This window comes from Cygnus atratus, chromosome 4 (assembly GCF_013377495.2).
Source record: "Cygnus atratus isolate AKBS03 ecotype Queensland, Australia chromosome 4, CAtr_DNAZoo_HiC_assembly, whole genome shotgun sequence".
NCBI classification, from domain to species: Eukaryota; Metazoa; Chordata; class Aves; order Anseriformes; family Anatidae; genus Cygnus; species Cygnus atratus.
The window spans coordinates 75,398,506-75,417,390 of NC_066365.1; the positions used below are offsets into that span (position 1 = coordinate 75,398,506).

Consider the following 18,885-nt stretch of genomic DNA (forward strand, 5'->3'; position numbering starts at 1 on the left):
TCCAAAGTACTCCTTGTTTAAAGAAGAGGGTCCCAGAGTAATGATAATACCATCGTTTGGTGTTCCCCTTCGCAGCGAGTTTGAATGAGAGGAAGAATTTGCAGTAGGCGAGGTGCCCGAGGCTCCGGCCTGCCTGCGGCCTGGGTGCTTGGGTGGGTGCCACTTGGCAAGGGGCTGGAAATCCCGATACAAGGAGAGATATAGAAGGGAGGAAATGGAGATAAGAATCTAAACTGGGGATGGTTTCCATATGAATGTAATTGCCGGACCAGTTCAGAGGCAGGAACATCAGGTGGAGCTACAGCACGTTCCTAGTGCTGCAAATACAAGTGTGATGACGAGGCAGAGTCTCTAGCCGGTGGCTGTCAGATGGAAGAAATGTTGATGTCCTTTGGGATCAGGCATGATTTTCCAGTGCTTCCAGTGTCTGCGGGATTGGCAATGGAGAGGGAAATCACCTTTTCCTTCATTGTTTCTGTTGCCTTGAATGTTGAAGTTGGGTAATTTGGTGTTTTGTCGTGCGGTTTCTTCACGGATATAATTCCCTTATTATAACTTGAGTGTTTGTAGGGTAAGGATGAAAGCAACTTCTTCCAGAAAGAGGAGCTGAAGTGCAAAGCACTGGCCAGCCCCAAAAGAGCCGACTTTGGTGGCATTCAGTGACAGCAGAAGAGCAGGAGCTGGGACAGCATCAGGAACAGGACCCTACTGCCGATACTGTTCGTAGCCTTACGAGAAGAGGCAGTGTTGGAAAGTATTTGGTTTCCAGCTTGGTGACTTGGTGATTTTTAAGGCTGTCGGAGCATCTGTGCCTTCTGCTCTCTCTGAGGCTCTCAGCATTGGCTCGGCCTTGTTGGAAGCACAGCAGTTTGTTAGATCGAGGTGGATATTCCAGGAACAAAGGGATTAAGCGCGTTTGGGAGCATCGCTGGTTGTGGGGATACATTTTTACCTGCTGTAATTTCTCTGACCGTCCTCTCAGGCCTTGCTGGGCTTTGCAGGCTCTGCCCTTATCTCTGATCGGCAGCCAGGAAATCACTTTTCGTATATTTACATATCTCCCAGAGAAGGGCGAAGCTAAGCTCTCCTTTGAAGAAACCACATCAAATTAGCAGTGTCACTCACTGATTTTTTTCGAAGCAAGGCAGCTCTTTAGCATCAATTTAGCTGTACCAGCGAAAGAGGGATGAAAACAGAAGCTATTGAGTGTTGAATGATTGTCAGACTTCTCTGACCTCTGTGTCATGGTGAGATTGGCAGAGAAGCCCGGAGCACCCTTGAAATACCCAATTCTGGGAGGAAAACCCTGATGAAGGCAACGCTGGGGATGGACTTGCAAGCGCTGGAACAGCGCTGTGTTGCTATGAGGTTGGTTAAAAATGCTTTTTGCTTGCAAAGCCGCCAGGTTTTCTAGGCATTTTATGGTTGTGTGCTTCTCTGTGGCGCACGGTGTGGCAATAAATGACGTTGGTGTGGCAATTCTGAGCTCTTGGTTTCCAAAAGCTGAGTGTTCAGATTGGCTGGGGTCGTAGCAAGCTGGGGGGGGGACAATCCCTGTGGAGGGTTTATAAATCCTCGTCAAATTTGATTTTGTAGTAGTGTTCTGCATAAGAGCTGGCGTATAGGAATTACTTCGTTTGAGCTGTACCTGCGCTGTGGCACCTCGCTGGCAGAGAGGGGATGTTATGCTAGAAATTCATGAAATAGATAAAGAAAATCTGTGTATCTGTTTCTCTCATTATGCGTGTGGCTAATAGCTATTCCATGCCTATAAATTAGGACATTTGTTTATAGCAAACTGTAGAAGGATATAGCCCTTGAAATCTGTGCTTTTTATTTATTTACATTTTATTTTGAGAAATGAACAAAGCTAAGTGTTGATCAGCTTAGGAGAGAATGCCATTGTTGTGGTAATGGGCCGTAACAGCCCTTTCTTTATTGGATGCAAGTTCAGATTTACCCGAAACAATGGCTTTTAATTGGGGCTTTCTTGAGGCAGCAGCACTTGGGAAAGAAAAGAGAGAGAGGAGGAGAACTCGTTTGCATCGGTCTCTAGTTTTAGCAACTTCAAAATCAGGGCGAGCCATTGTGGGCTTGGGTGTTTTCTGCTTTTTAACAGCAAGGCTGTGCCAAAACTCTAGCGAGCATCCTAAAGTGTCGGCTGCGGCCATGCAAGCGTCACCGCAGTCCCACTGAAAGCAACACAAACCGTTTGAGATCCATTGCTGACCCCACCGAGGTGAAGGATTAAGGTTAAGGATTAATGTGCCCTACAAGCCCAAGCAGCCCCCTCGCCTTCTCTGGTGAGTGGTGAAGGAAAGGCGAGTTGCGTCTCCTCTTCTGTACTACTCTGAATATATTCAATATATTCAATGTACTCACTGCCAGCGTACCTTTGATGTTGTGATGTTTCGGAACTAAGTGCCTCAAGATGATTTACTCCTAAGGTCTGAGCTGTTTTGTGTCTGTGGCTCCTTGTACTTGGCTGTTGGCTTTGCTTTATTAGATGGTAATTAGATAACAGCTTGGAGGCTGCCTGCTTGTGCAGTTCATGTTCTCAGAAGGAGCTTTGTCAGTGGATGCTAATTTGTATTTAAGAAATGCACGCTTCTCGTGTTACTCACGTCGTTAAAAGCACAGGGGTTTATCTGGTATGCCTTGGTGAAAATCAGTGAAAAATTTACCCGGGTTATAAGTCGCGCTCTTGGTGCCTGGTAGTGTTTGGGGCAAGCCTTGAGCCTTGTCTGTGTGCACACGAGCAGAAATAGACGGGTTCAAGCCTGAGTTTTGTGACCGGAAACTTGCAATAGCTTTTGCACCCTGGTGGTTTTCAAGTCAATATTGCAGCTTTGTAGGTGCTGAGGTGTTATCTGTGCTGTGCGTATGGCTTTCACCTTCCTATGCATCACCCAGCGCCCCGAGGACCTTCCTTTTTTGTGTTCAGAGGGGGCAGCAGCGTGGACATAACCCTTGAGTAGCACAGGCATGTGTAGGGAGAGCCCATCGTGGGCATGGAATTAGCGAGATAAAATGGGAGCTGACACCTTTCCAACCTTCATGGAGTTGATTACGCATTTGGGTGATAAAATTAGAAATCTGCACAGTAAAGTTAAAGAGTTGAGCGCCGGGAGAACACCGGTGGAAAATGGCACAGTATCCTTGGGACTTCACATTCCTAGAGTTTAGTAGGGTAAAAAACTCCGTTCCCTGGTAGTACAGTACCTGGGGTTAGGATTTTTTTTTTGTTGTACATCCTGAGAGCTCTGGGCATAGCCCCCTGTAAGTCATGGAAATGTCCTGCCTTCAAGTTCGTTGTTCGCGGGGCATTTTTCTTCCTTGAATTCCTCACGGACTCCCTTCCTGAGCCTCTTCTTGTAGACAAAACCAAAACGTTGTCTAGGAAGTGCCCTAGGTATCAGTGCCCACAGGTACTGAGCATGAAGCTTTCAGAAGCTTGAACTTTTTTTTTTTTTTTTAATGTCCTTTATTTGTCTGTAGTAAGGAGTCAGAGTAACTTACAGGGAAGCATTTAATTAACAGCGTATCAGGGAAAACAAATGGGGTGACAGGGAGGTGGCGGAGTCACCGTCCCTGGGGGTGTTCAAGGCAAGGTTGGACGTGGTGCCTGGGGACGTGGTTCAGTGGGTGACAGTGGTGGTAGGGGGGTGGTTGGACCAGATGAGCTCGGAGGGCTTTTCCAGCCTTTATGATTCTGTTTCTATGATTCTATGAAATATGACTGGTTATTATTATTTTTTTTTAAACTAAACTTTGTGGTTTGGTTTTGCTTTGCTGAAATATGACCCTAAGTTACGTCGATGTGGAAACGCTCAGGTTTTTCCCGAGATCTGACATGGCCGGGATTTAAGGGATTTTTTATTTCTTTTTTTTTCTTTTTTTTTTGCATTGCTCTTGATAGTGTTTCTGCAGTGCAGGATTTAGTAATTGTTTCCAGAGAAAATTGTTCAAAGAGCTTTCTGAGCAGAGGCTTTTTGAGAGCTTGGCAGATTGCATAAGATTGTTGTTAGCTTGCAAGACTTGCTCAGGTTTCCAAAGTCTCTTTACTCTTGGTGGCATGCAAAGTGCTGTCAGCGTTGAAGCACTGATATAATTTGGTTCCTAGCTTTTCCAGGGATGTTATTTCCAAAAAGATGGTTTTTTTTGTTGTTGTTAGACAAAAGGACCCGTTATTAGTTTCTACACTTTGGAATTTGCATCTATTTTTGCAAATTCTATGTCAGTAGATGAGTCGCTTGAATTTTTAAAGATACCAAACCTTTAAAAATGTGTGTGCATGTGTGTAAATTTGTGTGTGTGTGTGCACATCACCATGAAAGGTGCTCCTGAAAACTGTTTTTTTTTTTTTTCCTTAACTTGCCTAAATGTAAGTCTCCTGCAGAATCTCAGTAACCGTCCTTAAAAAATCTTAAACTAAATTTCTGAGGTTGAAGTGTTACAAGAAATTAACGTGGAGGAAGAGGAAGCTGGTTCTGAAAAACCTATGTTGGTTGTTGTGCGCTTTGTTGTTCTTTTGTTTATTTAATTTGGATCAGAAATGAACCTTGCGTAAACTTTAAAATGCTCTACAGAAAAGAATCTGGAAAACCATTTTCACTCAGTCAAGGTATTTGAAAAAGATTAGATGATATTAATGGATCTCCAGAAAAAGACCCAGTAGTAGGTTTCAAGATACTGTTTTGGGGAACTCCTGGTATTGGTTGCTTCCTTTTCTCTTTTTGCTGAATTTGATTTTGCAGAATGCTTTTGTTGTACTGCAACAGTTTTAAGTAGGACAGTTGCAATTTTTTGGGAGGCTTTGATTAGCTCCAGCCACGTGTGGGTGATGGAGTTTCTAACCTCCCTGGGCAGGAATCCTCCCTCAGCTCTGCCACAACGTGGTGCCCGGGTGTCTTCAGCTGCTGCTTCCGTTTCACTTCATCCTTCCCTAGTAATTTTTGTTTTCAATCCTTTTTTTTTTTTTTTTTTTTTGCTACACTTCAGCTTTTTGTTGAAACTGATCTTGAATTTCTGACGTGAGATGGGAGCGTGCATCTGAATGCTCTGGCTCCTGGATTTGTCTTCAGCCCCTGTGTGCTCCTGCCAGGCTCCGCGCGGAGGCAGACGATGCAGAATCTCAGCGCCTGATTTTTGGGAACCCAGGTGATGTACCAGATCTGCTGCCACAGGCTCCTGCCAAATGCCTCCCTCAGCCTGTGACTGTCATCTTGGTTGTCCCTGGTCTCTGGGGAAAACCTACCCGGTTAAAATCCACGGAAGAGATAAGTCGCAGCTGCAGCCAGCAGACTGCTGCCTCCAGCTTGCCTTGCTCTATGTGTTTCTGTGGCTGTCATGCTTTGAGCAGGAGTAAAAGCAAGAATATCAGTTTCCTTCGTACTGCAACAAAGGGTTAAGCACAGTTCCAACGTATGTTTTACCTTCTGCTGGTGAGCTTTTCATCCAGATGCCCTTCTTCTGTGGGTTTGGGGCTGCTTTTTTTGGACGTGGCTGCAAGCAGTACAGATGAATGCAGTTGCCTAGGACTTGTGCTGTGACATTTTGCAGATGTAAATAAAAGTTACTTACTCCACTGGCTCGGTTCCCTTCGGTCTTTCAGCGGCATCTTGAACATTTCATGGTTTTAAGTGCTGGTGTTCACTGAGTGTACTGGGATGAATGAGCCCGACTGTACTTTCTGCTTTTACATCCCTGGGCTTTTGCTACTGCCAAGCTGTCACCTCTGGTTTATGGGGGCAGGGGCTGTTGGTGGTGTGATTTTGGCACCGTTGTGGCCATGGGCACCTCTCAGTTCTCTCCGTTTGAGCACCTAACGTGGGCCGTAAGTCTCCCCCAGGGCAAACTAGTACAGGGGAGCCAGGAAAAGGGTCTGTGTTACCCAGGGCGTGTGAAGCCAGTGCTGCTGCTGCAAGGGGCAGCTCTGCTTCGGTGCAGTCCCCTTCTGGACTTTGCTGTGTGTGGACAGGGCGAAGCAGGTGGGCAGCTCTTCCAGGAGGGAAATGCTGTGTGATGAAATTACGTGTTGCGAAATTCCTTTTGCTGGCTGTGTGCTGTATTAGTCTGTGTGTTAGGCCTTGTGAGAGGTCTCTTTAACGGAGTGTTAATCTGAAATACCGTCAGTCTGATAGAAAAACCATCGCTCTTTACTCGTTCTGAAAGGACAGGCATCAGGAAGTGTGTACAGACACTTGCACAGGAGAATCCTGACAGCTTCATGTGGCGTTGTTGGTTTGTTTTTAATGGCTATTAAGTGAAAATCTAATCGTGGCTCTCCCTAAATTCAGGATATCCTTTATTTGTGTTAAAACATTGGAGCCTAATGCTTGTGTTTATCATTTTTTGTTTACAGACTCACCGGACCTTCAGGGTATGTAACGGATGGGCCTGGGAACTACAAATACAAAACAAAATGCACCTGGCTCATTGAAGGAAGGTGAGTGTAGTAAACATCTTGGCTTTTGGTGAGGTTTATGTGCACCGAGGTCTTTTTTGGTTAGTTATTCTTGTGAAAGAAGTTTATTTTGTTGACTTTGTGCAACTTACCTTATGAATTCGCAGCTTGCTGTATAAAATATGCTTCTCATTGAAACTACATGGAAAATCAGAATAAATGCATCTGCGTAAATAAAGAATGAAGAAACTGAACCCTTAATGTAGCGGGACAATTCAAATGCTTGGGATTCAGCCTGTTAACTTCTGGCAGTATGAAAAAAACAAGAATGAAGCAAACTGTTGAAACTCGTGTTCATGAAGAGTCAGTTTCTGTAATGCTGCATTTGAGATGCTTTCTTCCTCTCCAGGCTGTGAGGACGTCAGGAGAACCATTGATCCGTTTTACAAAGGTCTTCTGAAATGGGAGGAGTCTTTCAGACCTCTTCCTTCATCTCCCTGCTGTTCCTGTATTTGATTGTATATCGCTTACAGTGACCTCTGGCAGAGATTTTAGGAGTAGCCCGTTCAGTGTGCCTCCTCTGACTGCCATCCGATGGATGGTGCAGCGGTTCCGAGCACCTGACGTGTTGAAAGATATTTTTCACAGTGCTAGGCTGATGCAAGGACTCTAAAAATCCGTCTGTACAAGTCTTTAAAACTTGGTTTGGTCGGTTCTGGTGCTCGATGCAAACAGCTGCGTGGTAAGTCACGTTCCGTACTGTTCCCTGAATCTTTAAGTAGAGAGGTTTGTGGATGGGAACAAGTTACGTGACAGCACGAATGATTTCATTCGCATTGCACGCCTTTTAGGCTGAGGTCTCTCAGCCTCCTGGAGGTTTAGAACTTATTAAAATACCAGGGTATATTTTTCTTTAGCCTTCTCCTGGTTTAGGAGGCCTGGTGGGTGGGGGTGGAATGGTATTCGCTTTGTCTACTTCAGACATTTATTTTGGATGAGTAACTTAAATACCTAAGCTCCCTAGATATTCAAAGGTAAAGGCTAAGCTGTTCCAGAGAGCCGTCCACAGCGCTGGAACTGGAGGCCTACCACTAGCTATTACCTGGTTGAGGAGCCCAGGATTTTGATGTGGTGAAGATCAAAGTTAGGTGCTGCAAGTGGCAACACCTTAATTTTTGCAGGTAGTAAAAATGCAACTGCAGCCAGTTCGGAATTACGACTTAAAAATGTTTTGAAAGGATGTTGTTACAGACAAAACAGCCCCAGCAATTCCTGTATAATCAGCTTAACCCTCATAGCTTTTTTTTTCCTCGTTAGAGGATAATTTGCGTTATGTTTTTATCAGAAGGGAAATGCTGCTCACGGGTCCCTGATAATGTCACCGTGACAGCTCCTTCAGCCTTTGTTTGCTAGTTCGGAGAGGCTTCTTAGAGATTTGTCACTTCCCGAGGCTTGAAGTGAGATCTTAGGTGCTGTAAAGAGGTGTACAGAATTGTTCCTCCTCCTTTCGTAGCCAGGCATTCAAGCAGATGTCCTTTTCCTTCTTCTGATTGTTTGTACCCTGCTGTCAGAGTACGGTGCTAAACAGAAAGGAGGTGATCAAGCTGATTAAGCCAGCTGAAATATGCACCCTCATGAAAATAGTCGAAGCCCTCTGCCAAACGTGAAATTCCCAGAGAGATCGGAGCTTGGAAAACAGCTTCTGCGAAGCTGTTAAATTCTGCTAAGTGCCTTCAGCTCGGTGCTAGCACACTGGTACGTAGAGGGCTTTTGAGGTTAGCACGTGAAGGTACAACCGAAGTGTGCAACTGAAGATACTAGATAAATTCAGATGTAAAAAGCCACGTGTTCCTTACTGTAAATATTTCCTTTTCACACCTTACCTGACTCTCGGCTGGTGCGTGTGCTGTGTCCTCGTGCCAGGGGTGTGCTGTCCTTTATTCCCCAGAAGCACGAGACAAGGCAGATGAGATCCAGCCAGCCCAAAGATCCTGTCTGAGGCAGAGCCTGTAGCCCCGTGCCTTGCAGTTCTGCAAATGGGCTCTGTCTGTTAATGAGTTGTTAGCTGTGGCATGGATGTTCTTTCTTTTTGCTCTTGGTCTAAAGCTTTTATTGATTAAGGATTCCTTTCTGCTCTGCAGCTGTCAGACCGTTAAAATAGAAGCAAACCCCCTACGATTTCATAGTCTGCTCTGTTTTAAAATAATGAAGTACTCTTTGTACCTTTTCTTTAAGCAAGACATTATCCTTGATTTACACCTGCCGCTCTTTTTCCAAAGGCCTGGAGAAGATCAGCGTGCCTACCAGAAATTATTCTTTGGCAGAATAACTCCCTAAAGAATTCCCCTTCTGTGAGAAGGAAGGACTCTATGGCAGGCTGGCATTTTATTAATTTATTTGATTAGGACGAACGACGATTTCATCTGAACCCAAGGGCAGTTCTGTTGAAGAAATCCTAATCACCTGCATCAGTCCTTTCAACAGCCACCACCGTGGGTAGGAGAAAGAAGCACAGCTATAGATTCGCTTCCCTTTTATCTCAGGGTCCAAGCACAAAGCTGGTGGTGTTTTCACTCTCCTTGAGCTGAGCGCTAAATTAGATATCTGCTGCGGATCTCGAGGGATTATCTTTAGATGGATCTTTGTATATGAGCCGTGAAACTAATAGTATCTATAGTTCATTACGTGGTTATGGCTTTTGGGGCATCTTCTGGGTGTGGAATAAAAGAAATGCTGACCAGTTTTGGTACGTGAACTGCTGCTTCCATCTCCCCATCAAGTGAGCAAGACATCTTTCCTGCTGATACGTCTCGGAGGATCAGGCCTCGTGATGGTCTTCTCTTGACAGCAGAGCAGACGCTTCTTGTCTGGAGGTGTTGCCATCGGAGTGCTCTGGGACGTTCAACAAGTCGCATTTTGGGACTTCCAGCTTGTTCGTTCTCAGCTGGTCCCGATCTTGTTTGTGATGGTTCTCCAGAAGAGAACCGAGGAACCTGTCAAGTATTTGTAAAGGGTGAGGGGCAGTGGCTGGTGCATGTCAGCAGCCCAAGTAATTATCCAAGACCTCCCTTTTGGCGAAAGCTAAAGTCCCAGGGCCTCCTGTCCTGTAGAAGACAAGCCTCCTCGCATTTTCTTGACCGAGACTGAGAACGTCTTTAGTCAGCATCCACTGTAACATATTTCTGATCTCCAGTTTGGATGGTCTTCTTTTAAGAGGGCCATCATGCCTTACTGCAGAAGTAATAGGGTGATAAAGTAGTAGAAGAAGGATTTCTGCCAGCTTCCAGGCAAGTAAATAGTCTGAGGCCATCATAATCATGTCAATCTGCAGAAAATCCCTTGAACAAGCAAAAGAGGGCTTGTTAATTCCCTGATGGTGGCTATGATTCTTTACATGTGTTGTACAGTTAGATTTTCCTTGCTTCCCCATGCAATGCCCTATCATTAGGGGAGTCAGTACGGGTAAAGAACAGAGGGCTGGTTGTGCATGCTCTTCAATTTCTGCTGTTGGTGGTGGGGGAATATTTAAGGACACGATTGTTTTTCTGATCATAAAGAATCTGTTCCTTCATACCAGGGGAGCATGCACACCAAAAATGAAAGCCACAGCATGTTTGATGCATCTGTATTTACACTAAGCAACTCAGTTTTAGTCTTGTTTAGAGGGGAGCTTCACACCAAAGGCGTTTGGAGGGATTTTGCCATGTGCGTTGAGTGGCTAATTAAAATTTTTTAATTTATTATCATTTTTTTGCAGGCCAAACACAATCCTCAGGCTTCGATTCAATCACTTTGCCACAGAGTGCAGTTGGGACCACTTGTATGTGTATGATGGAGACTCAATTTATGCTCCTTTACTGGCAGCTTTTAGGTAAGTTCATTTGGTAAGAAGCTAACTGTATGCAATGATATTTCTTTAACGTGGAGCCTGAATCAAATATGGCTTTTAGCAGTATAAACATGTTCCAGTAACCTAAATATATAATACTGCCAATACAGCACATACAGTGTCCTTTTGTGCAGTCAGCAGCAGCATAAACAATTACAGAGTTGTTTTTGCTTTTACATGCTACAGTGTCGTAACGTGATCTGTTCACTGTATTATTTTTTTCATTCCCAAATCATTTTAGACACATTTATTGTCATCTTCTTGAACTTGAGCTAATTTGGTATACAGGCTCTTCCTGAAGTAGAAAACTGACTCATTTATCAAGCTTGACTATGATATAGGTTTGGCTTGTAGTATGTGGGAGCTAAGTAATCAACATCGCAGCCATATAGTTCTTAAAGAACTGTGTGTAGCCTTACGTACCCTACATTCAAAACTTATAAACCCTTTGGAGCATGTTCAGAAACAACAGTGATGGGTCAGATAACCTTGTAAAAACGTGTAAAAATATCTGTTCTTCTGATGGATGACTGGTATTTGGCTCATCTGTCTGTGGTGAGAGACTAATTTGTTGATTCTGGTTAACAGTCGACATTTCACGAAGAGATCTAAATATAACTTGTGCGTTTATGTGCTTCGGTCTTTCGGTGACGGGTACCACCTTATGTTTTCTATTCTTTTAGCTGAAATTAGAAAAATAATCCCAAGCTGTGAGTGGAAAAACTAATGGTTCCCTTTGGACTCTTTTTGTTCCAAGTGGCTCATTGACTATCTCCAGAATTAACCTTCTGCTGTGTTTCTTTTCTTTTTGAAATGAATTTCCAAAAATGCTACATGTTTATTTTCAAGTTCTCATAGTCTCTGTGAGAGAAGATCAGCACAGGAGCAAAATTGGAACAAAAAATATAGTCTTTTTTGTTTGTTTGTTTGTATGTTTGTTTTTCTGGTCTTAAACTGAACATACAGATTTGAAATGGTTTTGTAGTGAAAGAATGCTTCCTATAAACCTCCAAACTCTAATGTCAAAATGAATTGTTAGGATAGTCTCACCCCATTTGAAGAAGAGGAAACCTTCTCTTTTCTCAAAAACCTGGAAGTACTTTCCTGGTATCACAGGCTGAATTGATATGCATAAAGGGGAAAGATGTCATCTTGACTCATAGTCATTTTGCTCTAATCGAGGTAATTTTTAGTACTCCATTGAAAAGGTGAAATGATCATGATTTGTGCCTGCAGTTTCTTATGTATTTTCCAAAAATTAAGAGGCTTTTTAAATTGACGTTATAAATAGTTCACAGCATTAACAACAATGGTTCAGACTTTAAAATCATCTGTAAATCACCAGGAAGTCGGTGCCTGAGGACAAGCAAGCGTGAGCTTAATACAATAACATTTTTGAGGTAGGAAAAAAAATCAATTATTTTTTTAATTGCTTCTTTAGATGACATTTGAGTTTCATCTTCATTAGCACTGCGCTGTGTTGTTCAGTAAACCAAGTTCAGGAAATAGCAGATGCTTCTAATTTTGATGAAGTGCGAAAAAGGCATCTGTTGAAAAATACCTTTATTTGATACAAAAATAAATGCACTAGAGTTTCTCGGGAGAAATGTTCATATTTTCTCTCTTTCTTCTCTGATGTTAAATTTTAATATTAACCAGAGCCATCTTTCACTCGTCACTATTTTTTGCATCATGCCGGAGGATTTGCAAGATTGAGCTTTGTACCTTTGGGCACTGTAAACTTTCTGAGTTTGTTGATAAACACTGTAAATTCCTCCCGGGCCTCTCCAGAGCTCAGCCTTTTTACCTCCCTGGCTTTTTACAACAGTTGCCTGAGCCCTCACTTCCTTCACTGCTCTTCTCTTGTTTTCTTGACCTTCTGATTTTTATATATGTTTGTTAAAATATGGTATTTACCCTGGAGATCCTCAGCATCAGACTACAGAAAAATTTAAATTAATTTTATCAGTTTTAACTGCAAAAGAGAAATTTGTCTAATGCAAACGTTTACATAGTCTGAGAATCTGCATAAACGGTTCACTAAATTCCTTGTAGTCCGTGTCCCAGGGTGATCCAGTCCTATACATTCATCTTTTCTTTTATTAAGCAGAGTTAAAAATATTTTTGCTCGTTTATATTTGTGGTCATAGGCAACAGGAGACTATATAAATATGTTACTTCAAAAATGCAGTGAAGGAACGCGGAGGTAATAAAAATCCAGTGTGCTCATTTGCACAGAGCAAATAGATCCAAAGTGGATAAAATACACTCATTGTCTGTGAACTTCGTCATCGTTTTTAACTCCGTGTTAAACATTTACTGGAGCTGTTCTTGGACACGCCTTCGGTTTGTGCTGGTCAGTGCCGGGTGTTTTTCCTCCTCAAAAAATGATGTTCTTTTGCAAGACCTTTGGCCATGGCTCCGTGCTTGGTGAGGTGGCTCCGAAGCCCCCCACAGGCCGCTCGGCACCACATGGCGGGTCGTGGCGGCAGGTGGCAGTGGCCACCCCATGGTTGCTTGCTGAGGTGGCTGCTCTGCCGTGCTGGCATGAGAGCCCTCAGGAAAATGGGAGCAGCTCATCTTCCTCTGGCTAATTGCTGTGAATGTGGCACTTAGCCCGGATTTGAGACTGGGCACAGAACATGGGATGATTTGGGTTGGAGGCGCCTCTTGGAAGTCTCTGATCTGGTCCCCAACCCAAAGCAAGGCTGGCTGAGGAGCTGGATCGGGCCCTTGCTCCAGTCCTTGTCCAGTGAAGTTGTGAGCAGCTCTTAGGGATGGAGGTCCCTTCTCTGGGCCAGTGCTCCAGTCGCTACACTCATGGGAAAAAACAATCTTTTCCTAATATCTAATCAGAATTTCCTGTGCAACTTGTCGGTTGCCTCATGTCCTTTTGCTGTGAACCTCGTCTGGTGCTGCCTCCTCTGCTCATCTCCCCTTCGGTGGCTTCACCCCATCTTCAGCCTCCTGGCCTTAGGCCAAGCAAGCCTCGCTCCTCCTGCCTCTCCTCACAGAGGGGCCGTGTGCTCGGCCCCTGGCCATCAGCTGGACTTGTTCCAGTTTGTGTTCCCTACTGGGATCCTCCAACTGGAATCAGCGCAGCCTCACGAGAGCTCTTGGCTCCACTTTCCTCACCAAGTTAGACAGAAACTTCTTGTTCTGAACCTCTTGTCCTTCCCTGTGTAAGCATGTCACATCTCCTCTGCCCTCCCTTATTCTCCCGTTCCTGTTGCAGTGTGTTTTCCTTCTGTTCCCTCAAACCCCGATTTCTTAGCCACAGGCACACGTAAATACTCGTGCTTTTCTTCTGCTTTATCCTCAGTGCCCGTCCTGAACTAAGCTGCAAGCCCTGCTTAAACCTTGCGGTCAGCTTGGTTAGGTTGCTTAGAGCAAATGATCACCTCATCGTGGCAGGGGGGTTGTTAAAGAGGATTAGCGATACTGAGAAAGGTGTAAAACACTTCGAGTTGGTATTATTTGTGTTAGGGAGTATCTAGAGGCCTAAGCAACTTAGGAAGAAGCAGCACTTGCAGGCTGCATGGATAGGCAGAGAATGGAGTGTGGGTGTCCTTGTTCTGTGTGACAAAGGGACTGGTTAATGCTGGCATTTTGTTGTTCTCTCGGCTTCAAAATCTCCTTCAGGCTGAACAAACCTCAGCCGCTCCTCACACATCTTCCCCTCCAGACCCTTCACCATCTTTGTTGCCCTCCTTTGGATGCTCTCTAACAGCTTCACGTCCTTCTTATATTGTGGTGCCCAAACTGCATGCACTGCTCAAGGTGAGGCCGCACCGGCGCAGAGCGGAGCAGGACGATCCCTTCCCTTCACCATTTAGCAATGCCGTTTTTGGTGCACCCCAAAAATTTTGCTGGTTTATGCCCCAGCAGCGTGTCCTCCAAGTATCCAGTATTCTGCTCTATTTGCCTTCTTTGGATCCACAACACCTTTCAGCATATACACTGAAAAAAAACTGATTCAAGTTGAAGAGGAAATGTATTTGGGATTTTGCTAGAAATTTACCTACAAATGATGTTCCCCTGTTTACATCGACTCCGTGAGCTCGCCGGTGAGCCAGCTGATGCTTTGAACGTGTGAGAATTGATCAATCAAACTGTCTTTGTGGTGGGAAGTCAGATTTCTTAGAGAAATGTAAATGCACTGTATCAGAACTGCTTTTGTTCACTAAACCTGTAATCCCCTCAGAAAACATCAAATCAGTTTGACAAGGTGGACAAAGAGTTTCTTTTTCAGGGGTTTGAGAAGATAAATCCAGTAAGTTAAACTGAGATATGCGAAGAGTTTAGAACAGAATGTTTCTTCATCCTCTGTTTCTTGTTTCTTTTCTCTTAAACAGTGATAGTGTTTTTTTTTTTCCTCCAATAATTGAAATATCCTGTACTGAGCTTCACAGGCATTAAATGATAACAGACTTTTTTTATTTTTTTATTTAAAGGGAAAGTCATTAGCACCATGGCCAATGTCCTGGAGAGAAAGACCGTAGTTAGATATTAAAATCATTTTTTTAACTTTAAAAATCCTTCTTCACTACATGGCAAAAAAGTTGCTTTTGAGGCTTTTCAGTTCATGTTCTCTTGAAATTTGGCTTTTACAGTCACACTCACCATGTGGCATCATCACTAAAACTTATTGACTGGCTCCTGGGACAAACTTTAATACGTTTACAACTTGTTCTGCTGTCTTGGGGATGAAAAGCATCACCTAAGAACTGAATTTTTTAGGGCAAGCCCTATTGCTCTGGTGGGCCCTGTGAGCAGGGCATGCCCTGTGCTGGTGCTGCAGCTTCTGCGCTTATTGCAACAGGGGAAGATGGTTTCAAGAAAAAAAAATAACTCTAGGGTGTTGCCAGATCTCAGTAATGAGTTGGATTTTTTCGTATTACTGTAATTGCTTCGTTTCCTAAAAAAAAGTCTGCTTTTGGGAGTCATCTTGTTGCACAAGAACTCTAGCTTTTCCTTTACGACAAGAAATTTGAGATGCTTCCTTATCCCTCCCCCGCTTTTTTTTTTTGGCATTGATTTGTTTTTCATCTTTTGTAACTTCTATTTTGGGTTTGTTTATTGTTGTTTTCGCTCTTGTGAGCGTGGCTGACATGCACGGAGCGTTTTGTAATAAGGTGTGGTTTTGCGCGCTTGTACCCAGATGAGTCCCAGTACTTAACACTAAAGAGAAAAAGAATGATTTTGCACTGGGTGTCAGTAGATGGAGAAGCCAATATACTACCAATGTTTTGGTGTCACCATTATCCTTTTGTTTCTATGTGATCTGGATTCTGCATTTCTGCCCTCTCCTTTCACGGCTCCATCTTTTCGACGGGTTTCTGTCAAGGCAGGCGCAGAGCTCCTTACGCTTTTCATCTCTGCTGTGCTGGCAGGTTGTGTCTCAAGAGAAAAAGATGAACACACATTCCTTGCGATGCTTGCATAGCAAATGAAGGAAAAGTAATAGAGGAGATGTCGTTTGTTTTAACTAATTCCCATTGCTACATGGTGCAGTGGGAAGAGAGCAGGGCGTGGTGCAGGCGATAGTGGAGTTGGGTGTCCAAGTGGTTGTTTTGACTCTGCTACTGGCTCTACAAGTCCAGTGCACAAAATAGGAGTATTTCAGGGCAAAACGGGCTTGCTTTTCAACTTCTCAGAAGCGGGGTCATTGGGCAACTTAGCTGAGTAGGAGTATTTGTTTGCTTTGGAGTAGTGGTGATTGTGAAATGGTGGGAAAGCTTTTAAAACGAGAGAGGAATGGTGCATTGTGCAATAGGCTAATCTTGGCCAGCCTCTGAGAGATTCTGGATTGTCTTTTAGAGGAAGTTTTCTGTAATCCATTATCAGTCAGAGTCTGCCTACAGGACTTTCTGTGGCAGATCACGTCAAAACTGTGCGCTGGTTTATTCAAAATGATGCTCTGCACACTGATTTATTCACACTTTTCAACGTTCGACCTTTGTGTTTGAGTACCTGATAATTATTGTTGTGCTCTGTTCATGGCTTTCTCTGAACGAAATTACTTTAATCTAGCACTTAAATTTCGTTAGGACATTTTAAACTTGTACAGGTAGGATATCATCCCCTTCGGGTGTTCACATAGGAGTCGCACAAGTCATTGTGTCTGTTAGGAATCTTTCTCCACTACTCAATAGCTACTATAAAACTTCCTGTGACGCTAAAATTGCTTTCCTTATCGAAATCTGACCACGTCTGTGTCTCAGTAAATGTCACTGGCACCCAGGGAAGGTCCCTCACGCTGTTTGTCCTCAGGAAAGCAGAAAAATATGGTAAGGAAGAGGGAGGGCTAACCCTGCGGAAGTACCTGCCTTCTGCCCAAGCAAATCCCAAAACAGAGATTTCTAAGAGAAAACGAACGCTAGTCGTGTGTTGGTCATTTTATTAGGGACGGTTATTTGGGGGGATTTTGTCTCTTTTCATTACTGCTGTTCGTTCTGTCCGTTGGCTTGTGTTTGCTGCCATTTTTCTCCCTGCTGCAGGCCGTCCAGCCGAATTGCCGGGTAATATCAGTGGTACGTGCTGCAAGAATAAGACCAAAGAAGAATAAAACAGAACAAAGGAATTTTCTCCTTTGGTCCCCGAGCTGTAGTTTGCCCTACCCTGACTTATACTCAGATGTCTGTTTTCCTGCGATGGAGGCGTACTGTCCTACAGTTTGCATTACAAAGGAAAACTATATATGAACCAAATAGCAAAGAGAAGGTTATTAGGCTTTTTGTTCTTTGATGTTTCGGGAGATGGTCTTTGGGGAGAGATCATCTTCAGACCAGAAGTCTCAAATTTCAGAACAAAACAGGCACCTCTTACGCACAGAGAAAAAAAGGCAGTGTATTTTGCCTTTTAATCCCGTATCCTTGAGATCTGAAAGGGAAAAAATAATTGGCCTTTACACAAGGAAATATTTATTGAGCTACATATCTGCAAGTGTGCTGGAGCTGTGTAGCCAAAACACGAGGTGAGGTTCCTGTGTTTTTATGGCATGTTGGTAAAATGAAGCATGCCTTCTTGTCTCTGAGTCGTGCACGAAGGGTCGTTGGACAGCTTGTATATTTACCCTCTCATAGGTAACGTTCATCTGTCGTTCGTGGTGCAAGCACCCTGTTTGTAGAGCAAGAGCTCCTGGTGAGGATCATGGTGTGTCTCTTTTTCTCCAAGCACACCATTGTGTCATGAGGACAGAAAAATTCGGGCCGCAAAAAGCGCTTTACGGGTAGTAGTGGGTTGCTGCTGGTATCTCCGAGCATCTTCCACAAGTGTAGAGATGCATTTACCCCCTCCTAGGAAGCTCTCTCTTCTAAACAGGTCCAAAAAGAGGATAACTAAGATCTTTTAATGAGAAAAATTCTGCTTTTCCTCGCCGCCACATGTGCTGTCTGCCTTCGGTCTGCGCCCAGCCTTTGGGGCTCTGCTTTTAAGGCTTCGGCTTGGCCTTTTGTTGGAAACAGGACTGGGGCTGGTGGGGAAGAGGGTTCTGTGTCAGAAAAATAAGAGCTGACTATTAATAGGTGGTTGTAGACAATGCGCTTTGCTTAGATAAAGGCTTAAAGGAATTCAATAGACTTGAGATTTGTGGCTGTTCTCATGGCTTTTGTATGAGGGAGGAACTGGCTTCTTTGTTTTGTTGTTGTCAGGCTTCTGTCAAAAGCAGGGTAAACATTGCCTTTCAGATGCTAACTGTCTTGTGCAATAGGTGAATAGCTAGTAGTTCATTTTTTTTCAAGAGACGTTTATTCCCCTTTTCAGTTTATTCAAGTATTTTGGCAAACCATTGTATCAGTCTGTACTGTGCCCATTCTCGAGTGGAATCATAGAACCCTCCGGGCTGGAAAGGAGCTTCAGGATCCCCTGGGCCAGCCATCAGCCTGACCTGTGGAGTCCCATCACTAATCCATGTTCCTCAGTGCCATGTCCACACGTCTCTTGAATGCCTCTGCGAATGGGGACCCCACCACTTCCCTGGGCAGCGCTTGATCATTTTCTCTGTGAAGAAATTCTTCCTGCTATCCCATCTAAACCTTCCTGGCACAATTCGAGACCATTTCCTTGTGTCCTGTCACTTGTAAATAGTCTTGTCCCCTGTCCTCACCGCTGCCCACCGCCCCGTAAGAAGCTGGAGGAGCAGCACAGCCTGGCAGGCAACTGGAGGAGATGGGTGGCGTGAAGCAATGAACGAGGTGGGAATATGGAGAGTGACAGCCCTTTGGGTTTGAAAAGCCAACAAACATGGATGTGATGAGTCGGACAAAGCTTTTAAAAATAGTGGGTGGCAAGAAGACGGTGAGGAAAGGGTGATTTTATCTTTTCTCATAGTGGGAGAGCCCAAGGGGCACTGGTGGGTGTTCAGGCAGCAGATGTAAAGCAAGCATACGAAGTCCTTTCTCTCCCATTGCAGAGCTGAATTGTTGACCTCCCTGCTGCAGATGTTCCAGGTGAAAAGGATATTAATGGTTGAGAAAGCAATTCCAAGCATAGATGAATGGTTTATTTAAATGTGCTGGCGTGGGTGCATTCTCTGGGTCAGAAAGCCCCTGAGCTGTGGGTTTGTGGAAGCTGGATAGCCACGTGGCCA

The 18,885-nt window shown here is 44.1% G+C and overlaps 1 protein-coding gene across 2 annotated transcripts in view; it reads left to right on the forward strand.

Moving 5' to 3' along the window:
- The window catches only part of ATRN (attractin), a 144,803-nt gene that overhangs the window by 25,035 nt on the left and 100,883 nt on the right, over positions 1 to 18,885 (forward strand). The window contains exons 1-3 of one of the 2 annotated variants that reach the window (XM_050710518.1): positions 4,470 to 5,160; positions 6,365 to 6,448; positions 10,164 to 10,277. In XM_050710518.1, the coding sequence (XP_050566475.1) occupies positions 5,057 to 5,160; positions 6,365 to 6,448; positions 10,164 to 10,277 (302 nt within the window). In that variant the 5' untranslated portion in view covers positions 4,470 to 5,056. Of the gene's footprint in view, positions 1 to 4,469; positions 5,161 to 6,364; positions 6,449 to 10,163; positions 10,278 to 18,885 lie in introns of those variants that run through there. The other variant, XM_035547379.1, reaches the window with a different exon arrangement.